The 27,278-nt window shown below is 45.1% G+C and overlaps 1 protein-coding gene across 1 annotated transcript in view; it reads right to left on the reverse strand.

Moving 5' to 3' along the window:
- Positions 1–1,791: 1,791 nt before the first annotated feature.
- The window catches only part of FRMD3 (FERM domain containing 3), a 335,672-nt gene continuing 310,185 nt past the window's right edge, over positions 1,792–27,278 (reverse strand). Inside the window, exon 14 of the mRNA XM_075828480.1 lies at positions 1,792–3,677. Coding sequence (XP_075684595.1) covers positions 3,079–3,677 — 599 coding nt within the window. The 3' untranslated portion in view covers positions 1,792–3,078. The remainder of the gene's footprint in view (positions 3,678–27,278) is intronic.

The raw sequence follows: 27,278 nt of genomic DNA on the forward strand, positions 1-27,278 counted from the left end.
GCAGAGGCTCGTAACGGAGATTCTAATGCAGATATGAACACAGCCTAAAGCCTTATTTATACGAACGTGTGCGTATTCAGCGTGAACGTTGCAATTGCGTGTGTCATCAGTATGTGATTTTCACGCATATGCCATGCTTATGACACGCGGTTTTGAAGTTTAGAAAAAGAAATGGAGGAAGTGCTTTTATTTTTCCCTTAATTTCTTGATCTACTGTTGTGCGAATCACGCGCGTCACACGGAAGTGCTTCTTTGTGCCGTGCGCGATTTTCACACACCCATTGACTTCAATGGGTGCGTGTTCCGCGAAAAACGGCCAAGTATAGGACATGTCGTGAGTTTTACGCAGCGGACACACGCTGCGTGTAAATCACGGACTGTCTGAACGGCCCCATTCACTAACATAGGTCCATGCGACGCGCGTGATTTTCACGCGCGTATCACGGACGTAATACACGTTCGTGTGAATAAGTCCTAAGACTAACAGAACCAAGCTGCTTGGTGCTGTTGGACCCCCATCCCCTTTCCTCACTTGTCATTGTTAGGTCATCTGTTCTCTAAGGGTATGTTCACACACTAGACTAAAAACTTCTGAAAATACGGAGCCATTTTCAAGGGAAAACGGCTCCTGATTTTCAGACGTTTTTTAAGCCACTCGCGATTTTCGTGGTGTTTTTTACGGCCGTGTTTGGAGCTTTTTTCAATCGAGTCAATGAAAAACGGCTCCAAAAACGTCCCAAGAAGTGTCCTGCACTTCTTTTGACGAGCCGTCATTTTACGCACCGTATTTTGACAGCGACGCGTAAAATAAAGGCTCGTGGGAACAGAACATCGTAAAACCCATTGCAAGCAATGGGCAAATGTTTGCAGGCGTATTAGCGGCGTTTTTTTCAGGCGTAATTCGAGGCGTAAAACGCCCGAATTACGTCTGAAAACAGTGCGTGTTAACATACCCTTACTATGCCTACGGGTTCTTTTACACAGATGCACTGGCCAAAACCTGCAGCACTATGTGTGTGTGGTTAACCCTAGAGGTCACCATGGATGTCAGCTTCTCTACATACAAGTAACTGCAGGTGGCAGAGAAGAAACGGGGAAGACCCATAAGAAATAAGCTTCGTGAACATGTCTGCCCGTATAAATAGTCTCATAACATGGCTAATTTAAGTAAATATTATCATGTAGAAAAAAGCATTTTTAGGATACTCTCCACATTTTTATATTCAATTGAATGTGAAATGTACAAATAATGAGCAATGACATTGAATTATTGTGAGCAGTAGTAAGCAAAAAATTCCTTTAAATAAAACTAACTGTACAAGTAACACAAAGGTTTGAACGTGTATGGACGTAGGTGACAACTGCAATTTGTTATAATGCAAACATGGATTTGTTTTTGGATGTTTTACTTTAAAAAAAAAAGTCTTCATCAGGATGTGCTGCTTTATTCTGCACGTGTCAAAAATCATAGTGCTATTTGTTAAAGTGTAGGTAAAAGTTGACAAATTTCTGACATGTCATAGTGACATGTCAGAAGTTTGGTTGGGGTCCGAGCACTGAGACCCCCAACAATCGCTAGAATTAAGCCGCTTCGTGTCTGTTTGGCTTTTTCCGGAAAGCCGATGTATCGGAGTACGGGCTCATAGACTTTCTATTGCGTCCGTACACCGATACATTTCCGGAAAAAGCCAAACAGACGCGAAGCGGCTTCATTCTAGCGATTGTTGGGGGTCTCAGTGCTCGGACCCCCACCAATCCAAACTTCTGACATGTCACTATGAAATGTCAGAAGTTTGTCAAATGTTTAGCTACACTTTAAGAACTGTGGTCAAATATAGTAATGTCAACGGGGCATGAAACTGTAATTCATGAAACTTAAAACAAGTATTTGATTTCTTTGCTTGAAAATAACCCCCATCATTTTAATTGCGTTGAGATTCCTCTTAATTGCGTGGAGATTCCTCTTAATTGAGTGGGGATTCCTCTTAATTGCGTGGAGATTCCTCTTAATTGCGTGGAGATTCCTCTTAATTGAGTGGGGATTCCTCTTTTCGTATAAATGAACAGGCTTGTGCAATTGGTGTAAATCCTATACCTTGACTAAGGAGGAACATACACACTTTACACATGTATTACAAATAAAATAGAGTCTGCAATGCTCCTGGCTGTATTCATAACCAATATACCAGCTGAACCTTTCAATGTGCTGTGCAAATATCATCTGTGTTTTAAATAAAGAAAAAAATATATATACATATATACGAGGCATAGACTAAAGCTGGTTTCACATCTGTGTTCGTTTTTCCATTGTTCTGTTCCATAATAGGAGCAGGGCAACAAAAAAAAAAATGGAAGCGCCGCATCGGTTGCATGATGGACACCATTGGCGGTTGACAGAATCCATTGACTTTGATGGGTTCCATTGGGTTTCCGCCATGGTGTCCGTCATTTTGTCCAGCATTTTTCACTAGGTCTGCTCAAACACGGATGTGAATCTTGTCTAAAAAAAGAAAACATTGGGAATAAACAATATTGCCAGACACGTAAAAAAAAAATTCTCAACATGCGCTTGTGCATTTAACTTTTAGGTCTGTACAATTAAATAAGTTAAGAAGACATATTTCTTTACTACAAATTTACCAAAATATTTCAACACATAAAAAGGTAAGAAAATAAAACCAGCAAAAAAATGTTGCTTGTATAGGCATCGGTTACCCCTTCCACTGCCAAGGATGACTGCACCTCACTCCTTTGTACAAGTCTTCTCTGACGGGAAGGGGTTAATGGAAATTATACTGAGGCTTATATTCAAAATGACTCTTGAGGAACAGGTGAAAGTGGACATCTTGAAACTTTTTCTATTTTATACACATCATTATGTCAGTTGCTAAAAATATAGATATTTCATAATTACCCCACTATACAGTAAAAAACAATGAAATCTACACCGTTTACAATGTAATTCCGTATTTTTGGTAATAGTATCAGTATCCCATTTGGGGATTGAAGATCGCTTTGAGATATGGTGGAGAAGAGAAACATCTGAATATAACCCTCAGTTATTAATATTGCAATAGTTTAAGAGCTGTTGGCAACATTAAGTGCCGAGGAGATTAAACATGCCAGCCACCTCCTAAGTGGACAGTAGTACTCATTGTGGAACTGCTCAAATTCTGGGGTCTGTCGAATGTCATGTAGAAAGGAAATGTCAATATCTGACTCCAGCAGGACAAGTAACAGTGGTAGAAGCACCAAGAGCAACCCCAACGCTACCAAAACAAGCCGGGAGAAACTCTTCAGAAAGGCATTCACCTGCATGTTCCCCATCAGGAAATTGTAGCTCACACTTAGTGCTTTCCTGGCCTCCTTCATTTCTTCTTCTTCTGCAATCAAAAAAGCATGTTCATCTGCATCAAATTCTTCAAAAGAATCAGCATTGCCTCTTTCACCCTCTGCTCTGAGCGGACTGTTAAAGAGCATCTCAACCCCCTCATCTACTGGTGTGGGCAGCAAGCTAGCACTGGGGTTGTACACCTGCTCTGAGATAGTTAAAGGCTCCTCATTCATGCTGTCCTCTCCATCGTGTTGGAGATCTGGCATCACTTCAATATCCCTAATAGGGGAGCTGCCAGGCACAGGGGAAGAATTAACATCATTCTGATGAGAAAGCAGGATACCTAAGGAAAAGAACAAAGAAAGATTAATTGCCAGTATTCCTACAAATGATATTAGTCACATCTTCTGACATAACTAGTAGTGCACAATGCAGGTTTTAATTGAGAAGGTAATGTTAGTCAATATTTATTTAGTTGACAGTTAAAGCTTGCTCAAAGGGTCACATTAAAGAAGCACTCCAACAAATTATTCCCCCCCCCTTGTTTGTAACCTGATACTGTGTTTAAAAATACTTATCGAGTGCTTTATCTTCTTTATTTAGCCTCTATTAGGTCCTTCCATCGGACTGCGTGACCCCCACTCGGACAAACCGGATCCTATAGTTTGCAATGTGGACCGTCGAGGCTGTCCTAGGAATGAATAGGGGGACTGACTTCCAATCCACACAGAAGACATTGTAGGATTCGGTTTGTCAGAATGGGGGTCACATTGCCTGATGTAAGGACCGAACGAAGGCTGAAAATAGAAGATAAAGGGCTTGGTAAGTCATTTTTAACTTCAGTAGCAGGTAAGCAATCACATTTACACACGGGGGAGGTGGCGGGCAAAATAACTGCTTGTGGGAGTGCTTCTATAATGAAGTATTGTGATGCTCATGTCAAAAATCGACTTCCAATGTAACCCTTCTCTGTCATTCCCTCCACTCACAGCCATTCGCTCAGCCAGTGATTCAACATCATTAGACCTGCACTTGTGTACATTTCATCATAAATCTCAGATACCAGCTTCAACACAACCTCCGTTCTAGGCGTCTTCTCCTCTATTCTTATATGTGCTGCTTCTAGACACTTGCCTTCAAGACTTCTGTTTATCTCCCTTCCTCTAAATGTTCACAAGACATTCGACAGTCTTCTTTTGCCCTAAATCTTCAAACAGCCATAAAACTCTTCAGACAAGTACATAATCTGTCATAAACTTTCTCAATCACTAAGCCAGCATTACCAAAATTATATACAGCATTATATATATTGTCACTCATGTTACACCTCTTGTCTTTACCCTTAGTACCTTAGATGATAATGTAATCCCCTGGGTGCCACACAACCCCACCCCCTTGTAGATAGTGCCTCCCTGTAGATTCTACCACACAGCGCCCCCTGTAGATAGCGCCATACAGCCGCCTGTAGATAGCGCCACACACAGCCCCCTGTAGGTAGCGCCATACAGCCCCCCGTATATAGCGCCATATAGCCCCCCCTGTAGATAGCATCATACAGCCCCCTGTAGATAGTGCCATACAGCCCCCTCCCTGTAGATAGTGCCATACAGCCCCCTCCCTGTAGATAGCGCCATACAGCCACCCTGTAGATAGCGCCATACAGCCCCCTTCCTGTATATAGCACTATACAGCCCCCTGTAGATAGCACCATACAGCCCCCCTGTAGATAGCGCCATACAGCCCCCTCCCTGTATATAGCACTATACAGCCCCCCTGTAGATAGCACCATACAGCCCCCTGTAGATAGCGCCATACAGCCCCCTTCCTGTATATAGCACTATACAGCCCCCCTGTAGATAGCACCATACAGCCACCCTGTAGATAGCGCCATACAGCCCCCTTCCTGTATATAGCACTATACAGCCCCCCTGTAGATAGCACCATACAGCCCCCCTGTAGATAGCGCCATACAGCCCCCTCCCTGTAGATACTGCTATACAGCCCCCCTTATAGATAGCGCCATGCAGCCCCCCTGTAGATAGCTCCATACAGCCCCCTGTAGATAGCGCCATACAGCCCCCTGTAGATAGCGCCATAGAGCCCCCCTGTAGATAGCGCTATACAACCCCATCCCTTTAGATAGCGCTATACAGCCCCATCCCTCTAGATAGCGCCATACAGGCCTCCTTGTAGATAGCGCCATACAGCCCCCATGTAGATGGCGCCATACAGCCCCCTTCCTGTAGATGGCGCCATACAGCCCCCTTCCTGTAGATAGAGCCATACAGCCCTCCTGTAGATAGTGCCATACAGACCCTCCCTGTAGATGGCGCCATACAGCCCCCCCTGTAGATGGCGCCATACAGCCCCCCTGTAGATAACGCCATACAGTCCCCTCCCTGTAGATAGCTCCATACAGCCCCCCCTGTAGATAACGCCATACAGCCCCCCATGTAGATAACGCCATACAGCGCCCCACTATAAATAACGCCATACAGCCCCCCACTGTAAATAACGCCATACAGCCCCAAACCCCCAAAAAAGAAACAAAAAAAAAATGTTTCCTGTGGGTTGTCCCACAAAACACATGTATCCCCTATCCACAGGATGGAGTATACATGTATGATAGCTGGGGGTCTGACCGCTGGGACCCCCAGCGATAAGGAGAACGGGGGACCGAAAGTCCCTCGAAGTGCTCCATGAGAAACCTTGGACTTCCAGGTCTGTGTCTGGCAGCTCAATAAAAATGAAAGGAGTGCCGGCCAAGCATATGCACAAGCGCGCACGGCGCTCCATTAATTTCTACGGATCTGCCGGACACAGACCCCGGGAGTCCAAGGTTTCTCATGGAGCACTTAGAGAGACTTTCGGTCCCCCGTTCTCCTTATCGCTGTGGGTCCCAGTGGTCGGACCCCCAGCGATCACACATGTATCCCCTATCCTGTGGATAGGGGATACATGTGTTTTGTGGGACAACCCCTTTAGTGGCAGAGCGGGGAGATACCTCCCTGCTCTGCCGTAGTGTTCAGTGGCGTCGCTAACGCTGTAGCAGCCATAGCGGCTGCTAGAGGAGCCTCTGGCCATGGGGGGGCATGTGCCGGCGGGCGGCACAGGCCCTCTCATGCCGCAGGCCCCGTAGCATCCGCTATGGCTGCTACAGCGGTAGTTACGCCACTATCTATATATCTAGATAACGGATTAAAAGGGTTGGACATGCCTGAATGCTTCTGCTAACTTACTGAAACTAAACAAACTGGTCTTCCTTTGATGCATTCAGCCCAGGATCATCTGTACCTTCACAGAAAATGTAAAGATGAAGTGTCTTTCACTGAAACTTGCTTATATAAAAATATGCAACACGTGCTATCGCACGTAAAATAGTGTCGGTCGCAAAAGGTGGATTATTTTCACAGACTGCTAGACACCTTGGTTTCCTATTATTTGTTTTATTAGAAATCCAATATTTTGTGACTTATAAATAGAATGATATTTCAAAAATATGTTGTCCTTCCCTCAGATGTATCACCCAATGAAGGGAAAAAGTTTGCTATCTTCCCCTCCGATAGACAGCACAAAAAGGAGAAATAGTAACTAATAAGACAGAGGCTAACATGCAGCTACTTTCATACTGTCGAAAGCCCTATGTGTTTCTTCACTATGTACTGTATGTACACTGCAGTGAATCATCAGGGGCATTACACTATGTGGATAATAGGTGTTACATTGATATTGCACGTGTACTTCTAGACAATACTACAGCACATGATAGTGCTGTGCGTGTAATATACTTGCAGGCCACTATTTGCAGGTACAGCATCCCGGTTATAACACGTATAGGCCCCTGCCTCTAACTGTGTCATAGCCCTAACCAGCCAATCACTAGGGAGGACAGCCGGGGCTCCGTAACACAAGCCCAGCTGACAGGGACTTTAGCGTTAAGGAGCCAATCGCCCACCAGACTGCTCCGGATAACCACAACCTCTCCCATCACAGTGAGCTGCCAGGGCCAACACAAGCCTCTCTCCGACCGGGTAGAAATTGCAGGCAGAGCCGGCCTCGGAATGTGCGACCTGTGCGAGTGCACAGGGCGCTGCACCCTTCCAGCATGTAGGGGGTGCCACTGGGCTCTGCCTCTGCTCTATCCTCTGCTCTTGGTTACACACATCGAGGAAACAGGAGCTGAGGAATGAAGGGAAGAGGATGAAGCTCCACCCACAGCCCGCCCCTGCAAGAAGCCTGTCAGCAAGGAGAGATGGTAATTGCCTATGTGTGTATATGTGTTTGTATGTGTATTTGTTCCAGTATGTGTGTGTGTATATGTGTGTCTGTGTGTGTTTATATGTGCCTGTGTGGGTATAGTTATCAGAGTGTGTTATCTGCGGTGGTCAATAGGACTGCAGATAACATCCACTACATTATCTGTAATCAGAGAGTTATCACTGTGTTATCTGTGGTGTTACGTAGGACTGCAGGTAACATCTACTGCATTATCTGCATTGTGAATATATGTAACTCTGTGGATATATATGGGTTTGTATGTGAATGTGTCTTTGTGCTTGTATATATGTGTCTGTGTATACATGTGCCTGTATGTTTATATATGTGGCGAAAGAAGGAACTGTTTAAACATGTAGTACAAACAATATCCAGATCATAGATGGCACCCATGCCAATGAAACAAGTATATGATTATCGATGGTGGCACGATACAGACAGTGCCCAAACCTCAGATGAAGCAGGTGTTTCACATATAATTGTTAATTCCATTTGGGTGCAGTGACCTTAAATGGCAAATCCACCTGCACTGCTTTTGTAACAATAATCTGTTCCTGTCGTCCCCTACACATTTCGGAGTGCGTACCACTTCTACCACCTGAAAATGTATTTCTTCTTGGTTCTGGCTATGCACTTCACACATTGTGCCTTGATAAGCATGTGTCCTCCTCTTTGTGGATGTTTCCTATATGATGAAGGATTTGTTGCCGGAATTCACAAATCGTTTTGCCCACATAATTCTTTGGGCACCAGCATCTGGCTATAAAAACAACTCCTTACATTTCACAAATTCCTGTTCTTGAAAGTCTGAACAGTAATGGCACTCACTTCTTAGCAATGTATGTGCATGCTTTGCATGAGCTGCATTTTAACATGCCAACCAGATTTTGTGGCAACCATGTTCTTTGGGGGGTAGGTTCAAGAAAATGACTGTGAACCAAATGTTTACAGACATTCCTGCATCTTCTAAAAGTAATGAGAAGTTAAGGGGCAAGAACATCTACAAGGTCTTTATTCAAGTTTTGGAGAGAACGTCTAATTTCTTGATGTTTTTCATCAAAATTCCCTGCAAGCATATTGATTGGAGCCCATCCATGCTATTTGTGGTTTTGGGGACCAGGAGATTGTTTCTATTTTGCAATTAATAGTGCATGATGGGATGCCCCCTTTAAAATTGGAGCAGGATACCGCTCTCATTAAAACACTGATGTAGTTGATTTGACTTATCATGAAAATCCCCAAGGTTAGAACAATTTCTCCTCAGTCTCAAATATTGTTATCTAGGGATACCTCTTTTCAGTGGGACAGGATGTTACATGACAGACTTGAGAAAGACCCTATATGCACAATGGGTCGAAATGTTGCTGTTTTATATATGATGTTTGACGAATAAATACCTTCCTTTGGATAGTATTGGAGATGTTTGCTGTTGTCCGAACACTGGTGGAAATACAGGAAGCTATTCGTAGCCGTAGTTCATAGGAACAAAGTCACAGGTAGGCTGCCATTCTGCGTCTTTTTGATCATAATATCCAGAAAATTAATTGATCTATTCTGGATTTTGGACGTAAAAAATAGGCTGATTTGATTAGAATTAAGGAGCTTAATAAACTCCTGAAAAACTGGCACTGTGGCTCCCCAAATTATTAAAATATCATCAATATACATAGTATATATAAAATTATGGAAAAGGTATAAAATTCCAAGTTGTTCATGAAGACCACCTGATGATTTCACCAGCCCATTTACAGATTTGCGTAACATGGCGCACAGCGACTGCCCATGGCTGTACCTCTGATTTGGTGGAAGAGGTGCCCCCAAAAAGGAAGACATTTTGGACAGATAAATTCCATAAATGGAAGGACATATTCAATATGGGCTTTAAATTTCCCCTAGACTCGAGGAAGCTGACACATCGAGACTGGCATGGAGGGCATCAGGCGGTATTTCTACCCCCTCAAGTCTCTTCAGGATATCAGTAGTATCTCTTATAAACGAGGGATGGCTTGAGACAAAATCCGTAAGATGTTATTAACATAAATTCTGATATTCCGGGAAGGGCTTCTCACACTCGTCAGGATTGGTCAACCCTTGATCGGCGATAGACCTTTTTGTACCTTAGGCAGACTATAAAATGTTGGAGTTTGTGGATGTTTTATACACTTCAACTCTTGCTTAGTGATCAGGCCATCGGAGGGAGCCTCCGACAAGATTCTATTGAGGTCTTCAATGTTAATCCTTAGGGGGTTCGAGGATAGTTTAGAAAATAGCTCTGTAAAGGATCTGCCAGGCACTACGTCTGGGTATACTCCCAGGATTAATCAGTCGACACCTGAGGCCAGACCTCTGAGACTGACACCTGCTCCCACCAATCAGGGTGGCAGGCTCAGGAGTGGGAGAGCCTATCGCGGCCTGGTCAGTCGGAGTTAGCTCCGCCCCCTGTCCATTTATACCTGCCGTGTTCTCTTCCTCAGTGCTTGTTATTCTTCTTGGATTCCTGGCCCCACTGCTGCCTTGCTCCAGCCTGCTTCTGCCGTGCTTCTGCCTTGCTTCAGTTCCGCTTATCCTGCTTCGCTTTGCCCCTGGCTTGCTTCCTGCTCCGTGCTCTCGTTGGTATACTCCACTACTTCCTGATCCTGACTGGCTCATTCACCGCTCCGTTTCCTCGCGGCGTTCCGTGGGCTACTGTATTCCCTTGCGTGTTCCCTGTTTGTACTCCCTTGCACTTAGACAGCGTAGGGACCGCCGCCAAGTTGTACCCCGTCGCCTAGGGCGGGTCGTTGCAAGTAGGCAGGGACAGGGCGGTGGGTAGATTAGGGCTCACTTGTTCCCTTCACCTCCTTCCTGCCATTACATAATAACAAGCCCTTACCTAGTCTACCATTTCTTCTATGCTGACGCTATCATGGACCCCCTTGAGACCCTGACCCAGCAGATGCAGGGCCTCTCCCTACAGGTCCAGGCCCTGGCTCAGAGGGTCAATCAGTCTGACGCTGCCTTTGTAGTACCCCTCTCCTCACCTTTAGAACCCAACCTCAAGTTACCTGACCGGTTCTCAGGGGACAGTAAGACTTTTCTCTCCTTCCGGGAGAGTTGCAGACTTTATTTCCGCCTAAGACCTCACTCCTCAGGTTCCGAGAACCAGCGGGTGGGTATCATTATATCCCCACTCCAGGAAGGGCCCCAAGAGTGGGCCTTCTTCTTGGCTCCTGACGCCCCTGAACTTTCCTCCGTTGATCGGTTTTTCTCTGCCCTCGGTCTCATTTACGACGAGACTGACAGGACTGCCTTAGCCGAGAGTCAGCTGGTGACCTTACGTCAGGGTAGGAGACCTGTTGAGGAATACTGTTCTGATTTTAGAAAGTGGTGCGTAGCTTCTCGGTGGAACGACCCGGCCCTAAAGTGCCAGTTTAGGTTAGGATTATCTGACGCCCTGAAGGATCTGCTGGTTAGCTACCCCTCTTCTGACTCCCTAGACCATGTTATGGCCCTAGCAGTACGACTTGACCGACGTCTCAGGGAACGTCAGCTTGAACGTTTCAATGTTTTCCCCTCTGACTGCCCTGCGATTCCCCCCGAGGTCCCGTCTCCTCGCTCTTCCACGGAGGACTCGGAGGTACCTATGCAACTCGGGGCCTCCATGTCCCCTCGACAACGTAGAGAGTTTCGCAGGAAGAATGGTCTCTGCTTCTATTGTGGGGACGACAAGCATCTACTGAACACCTGTCCCAGGCGCAAGAATAAGCAGCCGGAAAACTTCCGCGCCTAAGTGATCATCGGGGAGGTCACTTGGGCGCACAGGTATTTCCCGTTAATACTAAACGCAATAAGATTTTGCTTCCCTTTCAGGTCTCGTTTGCTGGCCGGTCTGCCACTGGCAGTGCCTTCGTGGATTCGGGCTCATCTGCTAATATCATGTTTGTGGAATTTGCTATGTCTCTAAAAATGCCTTTTATTGATTTACCTTATCCTATCCCGGTAGTGGGTATCGACTCCACTCCTCTTGCTAATGGTTATTTTACTCAGCATACTCCTGTTTTTGAACTCTGTGTTGGCTCCATGCATTTGGAGCAGTGCTCTGTACTGGTGATGCAGGGATTATCGTCCGATCTGGTATTAGGTCTTCCCTGGTTGCAGCTGCATAATCCCACGTTTGATTGGAATACTGGGGATCTCACCAAATGGGGTAGTGATTGCCTGATGTCATGTCTTTCGGTTAACTCTATTTCTCCCCGGGAGGAGGTAAACACGCTTCCTCAGTTTGTTCAGGACTTCGCTGATGTGTTTTCTAAGGAGGCCTCCGAGGTGTTGCCCCCTCATAGAGATTACGATTGCGCCATCGATTTGGTGCCTGGTGCCAAGCTTCCTAAGGGGAGGATATTTAATCTTTCATGTCCTGAACGTAAAGCTATGAGGGAGTATATCCAAGAATGCCTGGCCAAGGGTTTCATTCGCCCCTCGACTTCTCCTGTAGGTGCTGGCTTCTTCTTCGTGGGGAAGAAGGATGGTGGTCTTAGGCCGTGCATTGATTATCGGAACTTGAATAAGGTCACAGTAAGGAACCAGTATCCCCTTCCTTTGATTCCGGATCTTTTTAATCAGGTTCAGGGGGCCCAATGGTTCTCTAAGTTCGATCTACGGGGGGCATATAACCTTATCCGCATCAAAGAGGGGGATGAGTGGAAAACTGCGTTCAACACGCCCGAAGGTCATTTCGAATACCTAGTCATGCCCTTTGGGTTGTGTAATGCCCCTGCCGTCTTCCAGAATTTTATTAATGAAATTCTGAGAGATTACCTGGGTAATTTTCTTGTAGTGTACCTTGATGACATACTGGTGTTTTCCAAGGACTGGTCCTCGCACGTGGAGCATGTCAGGAAGGTCCTCCAGGTCCTTCGGGAAAATAATCTGTTTGCGAAGACCGAAAAATGTGTGTTTGGGGTACAGGAGATACCATTTTTAGGTCAAATCCTCACTCCTCATGAATTCCGCATGGACCCTGCCAAGGTTCAGGCTGTGGCGGAATGGGTCCAACCTGCCTCCCTGAAGGCGCTACAGTGTTTTTTGGGGTTCGCTAACTATTACAGGAGATTTATTGCCAACTTCTCGGTCGTCGCTAAGCCTCTTACGGACCTCACTCGCAAGGGTGCTGATGTCCTCCATTGGCCCCCTGAGGCCGTCCAGGCTTTTGAGACCCTCAAGAAGTGCTTTATCTCGGCCCCCGTGCTGGTTCAGCCCAACCAAAGGGAGCCATTTATTGTGGAGGTTGACGCGTCCGAGGTGGGAGTGGGGGCCGTCTTGTCCCAGGGTACCAGCTCCCTCACCCATCTCCGCCTCTGTGCTTACTTCTCTAGGAAGTTTTCGCCCACGGAGTGTAACTATGATATTGGCAACCGCGAACTTTTAGCCATTAAATGGGCTTTTGAAGAGTGGCGTCACTTCTTGGAGGGGGCCAGACACCAGGTAACGGTCCTTACTGACCACAAGAATCTGGTTTTCCTAGAATCTGCCCGGAGGCTTAATCCTAGACAAGCTCGTTGGGCACTATTCTTTACCAGATTTAATTTCTTGGTAACCTATAGGGCTGGGTCCAAAAATATTAAGGCTGATGCACTGTCACGTAGTTTCATGGCTAATCCTCCTTCTGAGAAGGATCCTGCTTGTATTTTACCCCCTGGTATAATTGTTTCTGCCACTGATTCTGACTTAGCCTCTGACATCGCGGCTGATCAAGGTTCAGCTCCCGGGAACCTCCCCGGGGACAAACTGTTTGTCCCCCTGCAATACCGGCTAAGGGTACTCAGGGAAAACCATGACTCCGCTCTATCTGGTCATCCTGGCATCTTGGGTACCAAACTCCTCATTACCAGAAACTATTGGTGGCCTGGGTTGCCTAAAGACGTTAGGGCTTACGTCGCCGCTTGTGAGGTCTGTGCTAGGTCCAAGACCCCTAGGTCCCGACCTGCGGGCTTACTACGTTCCTTGCCCATTCCCCAGAGACCTTGGACCCATATCTCCATGGATTTTATCACCGATTTGCCTCCATCTCAGGGCAAATCGGTGGTGTGGGTGGTAGTAGACCGCTTCAGCAAGATGTGCCACTTTGTGCCCCTTAAGAAACTACCTAACGCCAAGACGTTAGCTTCTTTGTTTGTGAAACACATTCTGCGTCTCCATGGGGCCCCAGTCAATATCGTTTCGGACAGAGGGGTACAATTTGTTTCCTTATTTTGGAGAGCTTTTTGTAAAAAGTTGGAAATTGATCTATCCTTCTCCTCCGCCTTCCATTCCTTCCAAACTAATGGCCAAACGGAAAGGACTAACCAATCCCTGGAACAATATTTAAGGTGTTTCATTTCTGACTGTCAATTTGATTGGGTCTCATTCCTTCCCCTCGCCGAATTTTCCCTGAATAACCGGGTCAGTAACTCGTCAGGGGTCTCCCCGTTTTTCTGTAATTTCGGGTTTAATCCTAGGTTCTCCTCCGTTTCCCCTGGTTGTTCCATTTATCCCGAGGTAGAGGACGTTCATCGGGAACTGTGCACAGTCTGGGCCCAGGTTCAGAAGAACCTAGAGGCGTCCCAGAGCGTGCAAAAGATTCAGGCTGATTGTAGACGTTCTGCTAACCCCCGGTTTGTCGTCGGGGATCTGGTGTGGTTGTCGTCGAGGAACTTGCGCCTTAAGGTCCCGTCCAGGAAGTTTGCTCCCCGATTTATTGGACCTTATAAGGTCATTGAAGTCCTCAACCCTGTATCCTTCCGTCTGGAGCTGCCCCCATCCTTTCACATACACGACGTCTTCCATGCCTCCCTCCTGAAACGCTGCTCCCCGTCCTGGTCCCCCTCGAGGAAACCTCCTGTTCCCGTTCTCACCCCTGAGGGGGTGGAATTCGTGGTGGCCAAGATTGTGGACAGTAGGATGATCCAGGGCTCCCTCCAGTACCTGGTCCATTGGAGAGGATACGGGCCGGAGGAGAGGACTTGGGTACCTGCTCGAGATGTTCACGCTGGGGTATTGATCAGGAGGTTCCACCTTCTCTTCCCCACTAAACCGGGTCCTCTTAGTAAGGGTCCGGTGGCCCCTCATAAAAGGGGGAGTACTGTAAAGGATCTGCCAGGCACTACGTCTGGGTATACTCCCAGGATTAATCAGTCGACACCTGAGGCCAGACCTCTGAGACTGACACCTGCTCCCACCAATCAGGGTGGCAGGCTCAGGAGTGGGAGAGCCTATCGCGGCCTGGTCAGTCAGAGTTAGCTCTGCCCCCTGTCCATTTATACCTGCCGTTTTCTCTTCCTCCTTGCTTGTTATTCTTCTTGGATTCCTGGCCCCACTGCTGCCTTGCTCCAGCCTGCTTCTGCCGTGCTTCTGCCTTGCTTCAGTTCCGTTTATCCTGCGTTGCTCTGCCCCTGGCTTGCTTCTGCTCCGTGCTCCCGTTTGTATACTCCACTACTTCCTGATCCTGACTGGCTCATTCGCCGCTCCGTTTCCTCGCGGCGTTCCGTGGGCTACTGTATTCCCTTGCGTGTTCCCTGTTTGTACTCCCTTGCACTTAGACAGCGTAGGGACCGCCGCCAAGTTGTACCCCGTCGCCTAGGGCGGGTCGTTGCAAGTAGGCAGGGACAGGGCGGTGGGTAGGGCTCACTTGTTCCCTTCACCTCCTTCCTGCCATTACAAGCTCAGATCACTTTGTATGCGAGTTATGTACTTATAAGCCCTTGCGTCCAAACTAACAAGGTGTTTTCCCCTTGTCTGCTGGTTCAATAGTAGATAGATATGCCTCAAGTGCCAATAGTAGCCTTATTTCCTCAATTGTTTGATTTTTCCTGCACTTATACAACTCCGTTTGGAGGCTTAGGTATTCAATATTCCTTTGCTACAAACTGTACAAATAAATTAATGTTCTGGGTATCATCCATTGGGGGAACCCTAGTGGTTTTATTTTTTAGTTTTGTGAATGGGCCCTTGCCTTCCATACATTCTCCCTCTTTCCAGAGTTCAATAAGATCTAGCAATTCTGGAAAATCTGCCTTACCAATACCTAATTTTCTAGATTGTCTTAAATTGTGATTTTTTTTTTTGGAACTTGGTCTATTTAAGCTTTCTCACAAAATAAATGCAGATCTTTTATTCACTCAAAAGTGTTAAAACGAGTGGTGGGAACAAATGATAAACCGTTGGACAGTAAAGAAATCTCATTATTAAGCACCTTATTAAAGAGAATTATTATCTTATTTATCTGCATCCAATCAATAATATTGTTGAAATGACCTGCTTCTGATCTCATATTGAGACGTGGGGTAATTCATATCTAAAAAAGTGCAGATGCAGCCTTAAAAATAATATGCAAAGAGGGCGTTCCCGGAAGCCGATGGAGTAAGACGCACAGTTCAGAGCTCCTCCATCCCTCAGCCTAAAATCAGCAGTTCATACTCGATTTAGCCTCCTAATACATACTCACGATGGTGAGACGTTCAGCCAAGAAGCCAGACAACAAATTGGCATCCTCTGGAGCACCGGTTGCTGGGACCCTGGACGTCTTCTTGCGCTCAGACTTAACGTCGGGACTCGCGCCATGGCCCACGCCTTCCCAAGATACTGCGTCACAGTCCTCCTGGTGTCCGTCGGAGCCTGAGGATAGGGATCACCCTTTAGAGACGGCTAGGTTGATGCCGCTGACAGCCACTACTGCAATGCCTCTTGGGCAGTCTCCCGAGTTGGTTTCTGTGGACCGAAAGGGGGTCGGCCTGCCGCCATCTTTTGTCACGGCCTCTAAACAACACTCTGAGGTGCCGGAATCGGAGGCACTTGATTTACAGGAGCCACTTACTTCTCCACAATGGGACTCACATGTCAGTGACTTACCGTCTAATCTTGTGGACTTTCCACTCTCAACCAAACCTCCGAGACCCCAAAAAGGTGACAACCTTTCTTCTAAACGCCCTAGAGACTCAGGGTGGGAACCTGAGCTAGAGAACCTCTCCATCTTTAGCCCCCCATGGCCATGCGGTCATACTTCGGACTCCCAACCATGGCTCTCTTCCTCAGACTCTGAGGGTCCCACTCCTAAACGACATGATTGGCAATCATACCTATGGAAGCTTCCTACCAGAGATGACTTTAAATCACTTAAAGCTGAGGTTAAATATACCTGCAATGCAGCCATAGCTGCAGTACGTCAAGCCATCCAAAAAATCTCACAGAGTGGAATCGTTGGAAGACGTTCATGACTCCACTCGCCAATATGTCTCCCAGCTACAATCTGGAGTTATGGCTCAGCATAATGCTATCTCCGACTATCACAAGCACTTGGAAGACCTAGACAATAGGGGTCGACGCCATAATATTAGAGTCCGTGGTGTGCCTGAAGCTGCACAGGATGAGAATCTGGAAGAAGTTCTGGTGACCATTTTTAACAATGTTATGGGTGTTTCTGCTGAACATACTATAAAGTTGGACAGAGCTCACAGAGCGATGAGACCGAAAGGCGCTTCTCCTCTACCACGAAACATCATTTGCTGCATCACTGACTATGAACTCAAAGAAACCATTATGGCTAAAGCCAGAACTCACCGTTATATTCAATACAAAGACTCCAACGTCCAACTGTTACCTGATCTATCCTGGATCACCTTGCATAAGCGTAGACAATTACGCCCTTTACTCTCTACCCTGCGAGACAACAATATCTTATACCGTTGGGGATTTCCGTTCAGTCTTACAGCCAGACGAGAGGGCCGTTCTGCTTTTCTCAGATCACCATCGGACATCCGAACCTACTGTGATATTCTGGACATTCCGGTCCCGAAACTGCCCAACTGGGAACTTACTCCACCACCACCCCCCCCCCCCCACCCCCTCCTGTCTGGCAAAACGTATCCCCAAAGAAGAACTCCACCACTCTGAGGGGTTCCACATTTGACCGGCTGACCAAACCGCCATCTCAACGATAAAGATCATGTTCTTATGGGCTAATAATCTTTTTGCCATTGATACTTGCTTAGACAGCATTAAAAGTTCTCTTTGTTTATATATTGAATGTACTTTCTGAACTGTTTTCTTTTTTATAGAGGCTGTGGGGGAGATCCACTATTGAGGACTGTATAAGATCTATACATCCCCGTTACAGGGGTGGGTAACGGTGTTGCTGACAGTTTTGGCTTCCAGTAGTTCTTCTCCCCTATGGAGACACTATATCCTCCTAGTGCACATGTTACATCTAGTGCTCTCATTGTTGCTTGATCACAAGAATTTCTCTATTTTCCTGGACTTCATATGGAATATCATTTCCATTCATAGTCACGTAACCTACTTGGTAACGCAAAGTTGCTTTATATGGTTTTCTTTATTGTTTTTGTTCGTTTGTCTATGTCTCCCCCATCCCTTTCCCTCTTCCCTCCAACTTTGTTTTTTCATTAGGAGATCTGGTCACTGGATTGGGATTCCAACGCTAATGATACGACACATCTTCACAACATTCCACTCTGGGTTCAAGTCGGTTTGCCCTCTGGGTTTTTTTATTGTTATTTGAGTCAATGCTTGCGGATTTGTCATGGCGCGCATAATATCCTTGAATTTTAAGGGACTAAATTCTAATGTTAAGAGGCGCCTTGGGCTCAGGGAGCTTAAACCTTTAAAGGCGGATATTGCATTCCTTCAGGAGATGCACCATGACAGATCCGAGTCTTTCAAATTTGCTTTGCCTCATTTCCCTGTTGTTTACACAGCTACTCAAAATAAGAAAAAGGAAGGTGTCGCAATTTTAATATCACGGGATTGTCCATTACAAATCACTAGATCCATTGCTAATCCGCAAGGACGGTATGTCATCCTCGCAGGGACTCTGAAGGGTGTTCCGTTCACTTTGTGTAATGTATACGCCTCAAATACGCTACAAATCCCCTTCTTTGAAAGAGTTTTGGCTAAGATCTCTCCTCTGCCGTCTACTACTTTATTTGTAGGTGGTGACTTTAACTTCCCTCTCTCTGATACTATGGGCAGACACTCCCTCAGTACACCTTCTCCGCCTTTAGAATTACGTAGGCATACTTTGGCATTTCGTCGATTAATCCGTAAATATAACCTATGATTTATGGAGAGTCTCTAACCCTTCGGCTAAGCAGTATACCTTTTATTCACACCCACATAGCACTCACACCCGGATAGATTTATTCCTAGGCCACTTACCGGGCCTTCGTTCATCCTCTTCTGTTGACATTGGCCCTATTACATGGTCAGATCACGCTCCGGTCATGCTAGACCTGCATTCTGACTTGCGGACTACCCGGAAGTGTCATTGGAGACTGAACGAACGCCTACTTAAATTCCCAGTCCATAGGGCATCCCTTAAAACTAATATTGATTCATATTTCACTCTTAATAAAGATTCAATCCCTACGCTATCCACAATATGGGATGGTATTTCCCTTTCCTCTCACCTTAAACGAGACACGGTTCAACAACGCTTAGATCTGATGACGACTCTAACTAAATTGGAAAATAAAATGTCCCTTTTCCCCTCCACATCTACTCTTCAACGTATTATTGAGACACGGGGCAAGTTTTATGGATCTCTCTGTTGCCAAAGTAGAAAAGTTACTAATGTATACTAAACAACGATATTATGAAAGGGGGAATAAGGCGCATTCGCTGCTTGCGGCTAAATTACGTTATAAAACGGCTCAGTGTGCCCCTTCTGCACTCAGAGATACAGAAGGTCAGATGATATTTGATCCTAATAAACAGGCCAATATATTACACCAATATTACACAGAGTTATACTCTCTCACATTACAACTCCCTAAAGATCCATCTGTTCGGGCCCAACGTCTCTCGGATTATTTAAAATTATGCCCTCTCCCCACTATTACATCTACCAACTCGCTTAGGCTCAATGCTCCTATTACTGTAGACGAACTACAGGATACTATAAAAGAACTTCCTAATGGTAAATCCCCGGGCCCTGATGGGTTTTCATACCACTATTATAAAGTTTTTCAAGATTCACTAACTCCGCACATGTTAGCTCTCTGTAACTCTTTTCTGTCAGGAGCCTTGATCCCCACTTCTATGCTTCATTCTTTTATTACGGTCATTCCTAAACCGGGGAAGGACCAATCTGACTGTTCCAGCTATCGGCCAATATCCTTGTTGAATGCTGATCTCAAAATATTTACCAAGATTTTGGCCAATAGACTTGGCTCACTTCTCCCTGGTTTGATACATAAAGATCAGGTTGATTTTGTCATGCATAATCAGGCTGGAGACAACACTAGATGTACAATTGATTTGGTTGATGTTCTCAATAAAACTGATTCTTCCGGCTTACTCCTTAGACGTTTACTAAGAACATTTGGAGCTGGCCTTTTTTATTTTGTTGACATCATAGACCCGTGCTCGAGGACCATTCTACCATTTCAAACGTTACAATCCAAATATAGTTTACCATCTAATGCATACTTCAGCTAACTGCAAATTACCCATCTTGCCAAATCCCTTTATACAGATAATAGTTTTTCTAAACCCATTGATATAATACTATCTCACTGATAACCAAGGTTTTCGTTCCGTTAAATTGTAAATATGACTGCCTGATTTGAACGATTAAAATAAATTTATTAAGATATTCTTAAAATGGGCCCTTAGAGCCAAAATAACAGGCTCAATCATTAGGTCAGCAGCAGAGACCCCACCAATGAGGCGAGCGATAATGACTACCCACAGACCAGTCTCTCCAATTATAATATATATGCTGAATCCTAATGATTGACTAGTAGTAGCGCCGTACCACGCTACACCTTGCGCTATGTTGCGCTCGTCCGGCTCGTCCGGCTCTGGGAATGAGCAGATACCCTACTCGGGTTAATTCAAGAGGTAGAGGGAGGGGCAAAGGCCCTAATAGGGGGGCTGGTTTTTTAGCCAAAAGCCACCCCATCTCAGAGTACCTCCTGAGGGACAGGAGAGAACTATAAGGTCTAGCTCGAGTGGGGTTGATGAGGAAACACAGGTTATTAACCTGTCCTCACGTATCTTATCAAAGGATGAGGTTGCCATACTCAAGAGGGGTCTATCATTTGTCCCAACAGGTAGATTTAACCTATTCACATGGGTGAAGGACCTAAATTTGTTTGGTAGAAAACTAAAATGGAAAAAATTTTTTAGGACACATGATAGACGCAAGTGTCTTGAGCTAGGTTTAACGGAGGATGATCTTCCTGATCTCAGACTGTTGGAGGGGTTATGGGAGGAAGGCCAAAGGGAGGAAGGAAAAGGTCCATTCACGGATCTAAGGGTTCCTTCTAGCAAATTCGCGCCTCTCAATGACAATACCCCGATCGATGTGTTCATTAAGGTTGTGGAGGATCAACTTCGGTCACTAGATAAATCTAAATGTGGCCGATTTAATACAACCAGAGAGGAAATGGCAGGACTTCGATCGCTGGAAAATGATGACAGTATTATTATCAAACCATCTGATAAGGGTGGGAATACTGTGGTCATGGACCGGATCAAATACAAGGCGATGTGTCATAAAATACTACAAGATAAACAGTGTTATAGGGTGCTACAATCAGATCCGACGATGATTTTCAAAAACCAATTGAAGGGGATTTTAGGTCCTGCAAAAACTTTGGATCTTATTAGTGAGAAGGAGATGAGCTTCATGCTGATTGATTTTCCCCAAATTGCTACCTTTTATAGTTTGCCAAAAATCCACAAAGGACTGGAGCCATTAAAGGGTAGACCAATTGTCTCGGGCATCGACAGTCTGTCGCAAAATGCCAGCCTGTACATTGACAGGATTTTAAGACCATTTGTGGTGTCACTCCCATCATACATCAGGGATACGATGGATGCTCTAAGGAAGTTGGATGGTATTAGATGTGAACAGGACGTTTTACTGGCCTCCCTAGATGTTGAGGCACTGTATAGCTCTATCCCACATGATCAGGGTTGTCTAGCCATTCAACATTTCCTTAGGGGGAAAGGAACCCAATTTGCAGCTCATAATGAATTTGTTATCTCGCTTCTTAAATTTGTCCTTGAGCACAATTTCTTTCTATTTGACCAGAAATATTACCACCAACTCAGGGGAGTCGCGATGGGGAGCCCCTGTGCACCCACGTATGCGAACTTATACCTGGGTTGGTGGGAGGAATTATGTGTTTTTTGTGAAAAAATGGAACAATGGGTATCGCATATCATACTATGGATAAGATTCATCGATGACATTTTAATATTATGGAAAGGGACCCAGGTGGATTTTGAGAAATTTGTGGCTATACTGAATGTAAATGATAAAGGTTTGTTTTTCACATCAGAAATTAGTGTGAATAAAATTACATTTTTGGATATAGTGATATCGAAATCCGCGGGTGGAAATATTCATACCAACATGTTTCGTAAAGAAACGGCCACAAATAGCTTACTTAGGTGGGAGAGCTGTCACCCTATGAATTTAAAACGGGGAATACCAAAGGGTCAATACTTGAGGGCACGACGAAACTGTTCCACTGTATCTGATTTCAAAATATCAGCATGTGAACTGGAAAACAGATTTATTAATAGAGGATACCCGAGACATATTCTAAGAGGGGCTTATCAGAACGCCCTAGGATGTAACCGTGATGATTTATTGAATCCCAGACCAAAGCAAAGTGATGACAATATTATCAGAGTCATTGGCACATTTGACTCAGCTAGTTCGGAGGTAAGAGAAATCCTCCAATGTTATTGGGGGATTCTAGAGGCTGATCCAGATATTGGAGATTTGGTGGGACATTCTCCCTTGATTACGTTCAGGAGGGGTAGGAATGTCAAGGATTATGTGGTACATAGCCATATGGGTAGACAGGACCCCTCCACTACGTGGCTCAATAGTAACCTCAAAGGGACGTATAGATGTGGATCGTGTAAGGCGTGTGCCTCTATTCAATGTGGCACGACTTTCAAGAGTATGAGTACGGGAAGGATTTTTGAGAACAGAACGTATATCAACTGTCGGACTAAGGGCATTGTCTATATGATTACCTGTATATGCGGAAAACAGTACGTTGGCAAAACTATTAGAGAGTTCAGGAGGAGGATACGGGATCATATAGGGGATTGCAGAAGGAAGGAGGATACCCCGATATCTCGTCACATATGGGAATTTCATAATGGGGATAGTTCCTCTCTGAGATTCCAAGGTGTTGAATATGTGAGACCCACTATGAGAGGAGGGAATATGAATAAAATTATCCTTCAAAAGGAAGCACAGTGGATTTTTCGACTGTGCACCATTGCTCCCCTGGGTATGAACGAACAAATTTCTTATGCTTGTTTTCTATGACATCGTTTTGTCATCCACAAACGTTAACGTCTAGGAACCCTTGTACCCTTGAATTATAAGCTGGTTGAGTATGTCCCCTTTAGTATACACGATAAGGGGTTAATCTAAATCCAGGGAGAGATAGAACACTGTAAGGATACATGGTTTTGTGAGTCATGGTAGCTGTCTTATTACTTCGTACTATGGTTATGTACCACCTTGATATAGTAATTAGTACACCCTAGAAGACGTTGGGTATTGATGTGAAGGTCTACATCCAATCCACAGTTACTAGATGTCTGTGGAAGTCTAAACATCTCGATATCGTTGAGGAGTGGTGTTACATGCTTGTAACCTACCCATTGATATGTATGCGTCCGGTGGTCGTCATAACAACGAGACGCAACTGTGGTGTCATTCAGACGATCTTATGCCGTGCACTGTGTTTACTCTGCAATCTGGTAGTATGCTTAGGGCATTGCATCCACTCACAGTTTAATATTCCCCATTGAAGTATTAGATCCGCTTTTGGATCTCCAGCGTTACTAAGGACGCTAGTCGTCCTATATATACCCTATTGGCTGCCGAAAATGGGAGGCGTGCCACAATCCTGACAGGTCCTGAGTGACGTGTCGGATGTGGATTGGTGGTACGCCGGGGGCATGTTAGTATGGGGGGCGGGCCCTAGCCGCTTAAAAGACCGGCACCTCGCCGGCTCGTGTGCGACCATTATATCTTGATCGTGCACGGGCCGGGAGGTTCATTAATGCACACAACCGTGCGCTCCGGCATTTAAATCAAAAATTATCGTTTAACACTAATAATCCCTGATGAGGTTCCACCAGTAACGGTGGTTCTGAAACGCGTAGGATTAACGATAGAGTATTACAACTAACAATTTAACTTTGAGAAGAATACTGGTCAGTGATCTTGTAATAGGGGGCTTGCTACCAAACCTTGGAGGTTTTGACCCTATTGCTGACCAGAGTATTGTACGTGGCTTTAAGAGCCGGACGAGCGCAACATAGCGCAAGGTGTAGCGTGGTACGGCGCTACTACTAGTCAATCATTAGGATTCAGCATATATATTATAATTGGAGAGACTGGTCTGTGGGTAGTCATTATCGCTCGCCTCATTGGTGGGGTCTCTGCTGCTGACCTAATGATTGAGCCTGTTATTTTGGCTCTAAGGGCCCATTTTAAGAATATCTTAATAAATTTATTTTAATCGTTCAAATCAGGCAGTCATATTTTTCTAAACCCACACCCTTTGAATTTCTCTGCAAAACTACCACCTCAACTAGTGGTTTAATCTCTGAGATCTATGATATTCTCTCCTCTTCACATATGCGTACAACTCCCAAAATTGGATATATGGTACCTATCTAGGTAGGGACCTCCCCCTGTCGCTGTGGAAAATAATTTGGTCTCATGCAGCGAAGTCATCTCTTTGTGATTCTTATAAAGAGAACCAATATAAGATTCTGATGTACCGGTATCATACCACGGAATTCCTTCATCGACTTTACCCTCTAGTCTCAGACAGGTGTTGGAGATGCGGCAGTGACAGGGGGACACTCCCTCATATCTTCTGGGATTGCCGATTGCTTCATCCCTTTTGGAGAGAGGTTGGTGATCTAGTCCATAGACTACTGGATGTCCGGCTCCCTCTGACAGCTATGACTTTTCTCCTTAATGTACCACCTAAAGGCTTGAATAAAGTGCATTCCCGATTTGTTATTACATGTTCTTACTGCTGCTAAATGTCTTATAGCGGCCCATTGGAAAAGAGCTAATCCTCCTACGCTGACAGATCTACATAATAGAATTAGGGAGGTTAGGAGAATGGAGTCTCTGACAGCCTCCATGAACAATCAACTAGATCGCTTCCATACTATTTGGTCACCATGGGATATGTACGACTCTTCTAGATCACCCTGAGCTTACGCAATACCTATACTAACCTTCTCTTCTCTACCCATGTACGACTAGGATATCTCTTTGCTCCCTTCCTTCCCCCCTCTTTTCCACTTTGTACCGGTCTATTGTCTTGTTATATGTGTTTTATGTATTCACTACTTTTTGTTGACAGAGTTTGTCTATACAATAGGGTAATATGTGGAGTTCATGTTCCTTCAGAACTTCTGCATCATTATCTGTTTGCTTCATAGATTCCTTGCAACAAATGCAATATATTGGATTTAAATATGTCATAACTTCCTGTCGTTGTTATCTTGAATTATACTCTGTATAATGTGATACAACTTCTGTTCCTTTTCTAATGGATCATTATGTTATGTACCTCCGTTTTTCTTTCAAAAATAAAAAAAATACACAATTGAAAAAAAATTATAATAATATGCAGGCCTAGCTGTGGGTACTACTTACCTGCTATCTATTTTGTAGCTCTGCTCCATTAGGGCTCAGCTATGACCGGTGACGGCAGCTTAGCTGTATACTAATCTAAGCTGCAAAGGAGGTTTGTAGTAGTCTGGAACACATATCTTATTACATTAATGGCATTGGCTGCTGCTCTGTTCATCCCCTTTGCTTTACTCTGCAGCTCAGTGTGCTCACACTGGCTATCGTGAATAAACAGAAGATCGCAAGGAAGTCAGTGCACAGAGGACTGATATTCATTACACTAAGGATATAATTCTTATAAACTCCAAGCAACTAAACCACCAAACGGCAAACACATAAGGGCCTATTTACTAATACTGTCTAAGATTTAGACAGTATAAACAGACAAGTCAGAAGATGCACCAAATTTATCATAGTGGTGCATGCTGTATGATAAATTTGGCATATCTTGCTAGACTACTTGCCTCGTAGTGAGCCAAATCAGGCTCAATAAGGGACCAAGTTTCCCCCCTTGTCATTGTGCCCTCAGGTAGAAATATTTACCAAATTGGTAGTAGATGATCTTAAACAGATACCCAAGTTTGGTCACAGGGACAATCTTTCAACCCCTCAGAGACAAGCTATTAGAGAACTACAATCCTATGAGGACGTAGTTATCAAAGCCGCTGACAAGGGGGGTAACATTGTGGTATGGCCGACAGATAAATATGAAAAAGAGGCATTCAGGCAATTAAGAGATAAGCAGACTTATGCCAAACTCATGTTTAACCCCATATCTAGATTCTCCTTGGAATTGAGGGAGATCCTGAATAGGGCCCTGGAAAAGGGAATTATCACTAAGAAGATCTGTGAGGGACTACTGACCGAGGACCCCAAAATACCTACAATCTATTTTTTACCCAAAATTCATAAAAACCTGATGGAACCCCCAGGACGTCCTATTGTGTCAGGTATGGGAGGCTTGTGTGAAGCCACATGTAAATTTATAGATCATTACTTAAAGCCGTTGGTAACAGAACTGCCGTCACATGTAAAGGACACAACTGATGTCCTGGGAAGAATTGATGGGATTCAGATTGAACCTGACATGTACCTTGTAACGGCAGATGTCGAGAGTCTATATACATGCATTAGACACGGGGATGGTCTGGAGGCGGTCCGCTTCTTCCTGGGGACTAGCAACTGGGATGATGAATTATGCGAACTCATTGTGGAGCTACTCCAGTATGTTCTGAGCCATAACATCTTTGTATTCAAGGACAACTTTTATTTACAGATTCAAGGCACTGCCATGGGCGCGGCGTGTGCGCCATCCTATGCAAACCTGTTTCTCGGTTTTTGGGAGAGGCAGGTTTTTCATGGGGATGGCGCTCGCGCCGCGGACCATGTGCAGTGCTGGCTCCGCTACATTGACGACATACTGTTTGTGTGGCAGGGTTCGGAGTGTGAGTTGAGGAATTTCATGCAGCAACTTAATATTAACCAGATGAATATTAAATTGACTTACTCATTTGATCCATCCAAGATTGAGTTCTTGGACCTCTCAATATTTACGGATGCAAGTGGCTTCCTACAGACGGATGTCTACCGCAAGTCAACATCCGTTAACTCATTGCTGCATGCATCCTCTTCTCACACTCCTTCCACTATTAAAGCCATCCCAGTTGGCCAATTCCTCAGGATGAGGCGGATCTGCTCTACTGACCATCTGTTCGAACATCAGTCTCAAGATCTGAGATATAGATTTGAAGACAGGGGGTACAGTAACAGGTCAATTAAAGCAGGGTACCGGAGAGCAAAAAAGACCCCTCGTGCCAATCTGTTGAGGAATAAGACACCTATAGTGGGAAAAACAGCCGTTAGGTTCATCTCCACTTATAACAGCAGATGGGATGAAGTGAGGACCATTTTAGGGCGACATTGGCCAATTTTAAGGTCTGAACCCACTCTGGCCCTATGTCTGAGCGACAAACCGACAATGACGGCTAGGCGGAG

Source organism: Rhinoderma darwinii, chromosome 1 (genome assembly GCF_050947455.1).
Source record: "Rhinoderma darwinii isolate aRhiDar2 chromosome 1, aRhiDar2.hap1, whole genome shotgun sequence".
NCBI lineage: Eukaryota > Metazoa > Chordata > Amphibia > Anura > Rhinodermatidae > Rhinoderma > Rhinoderma darwinii.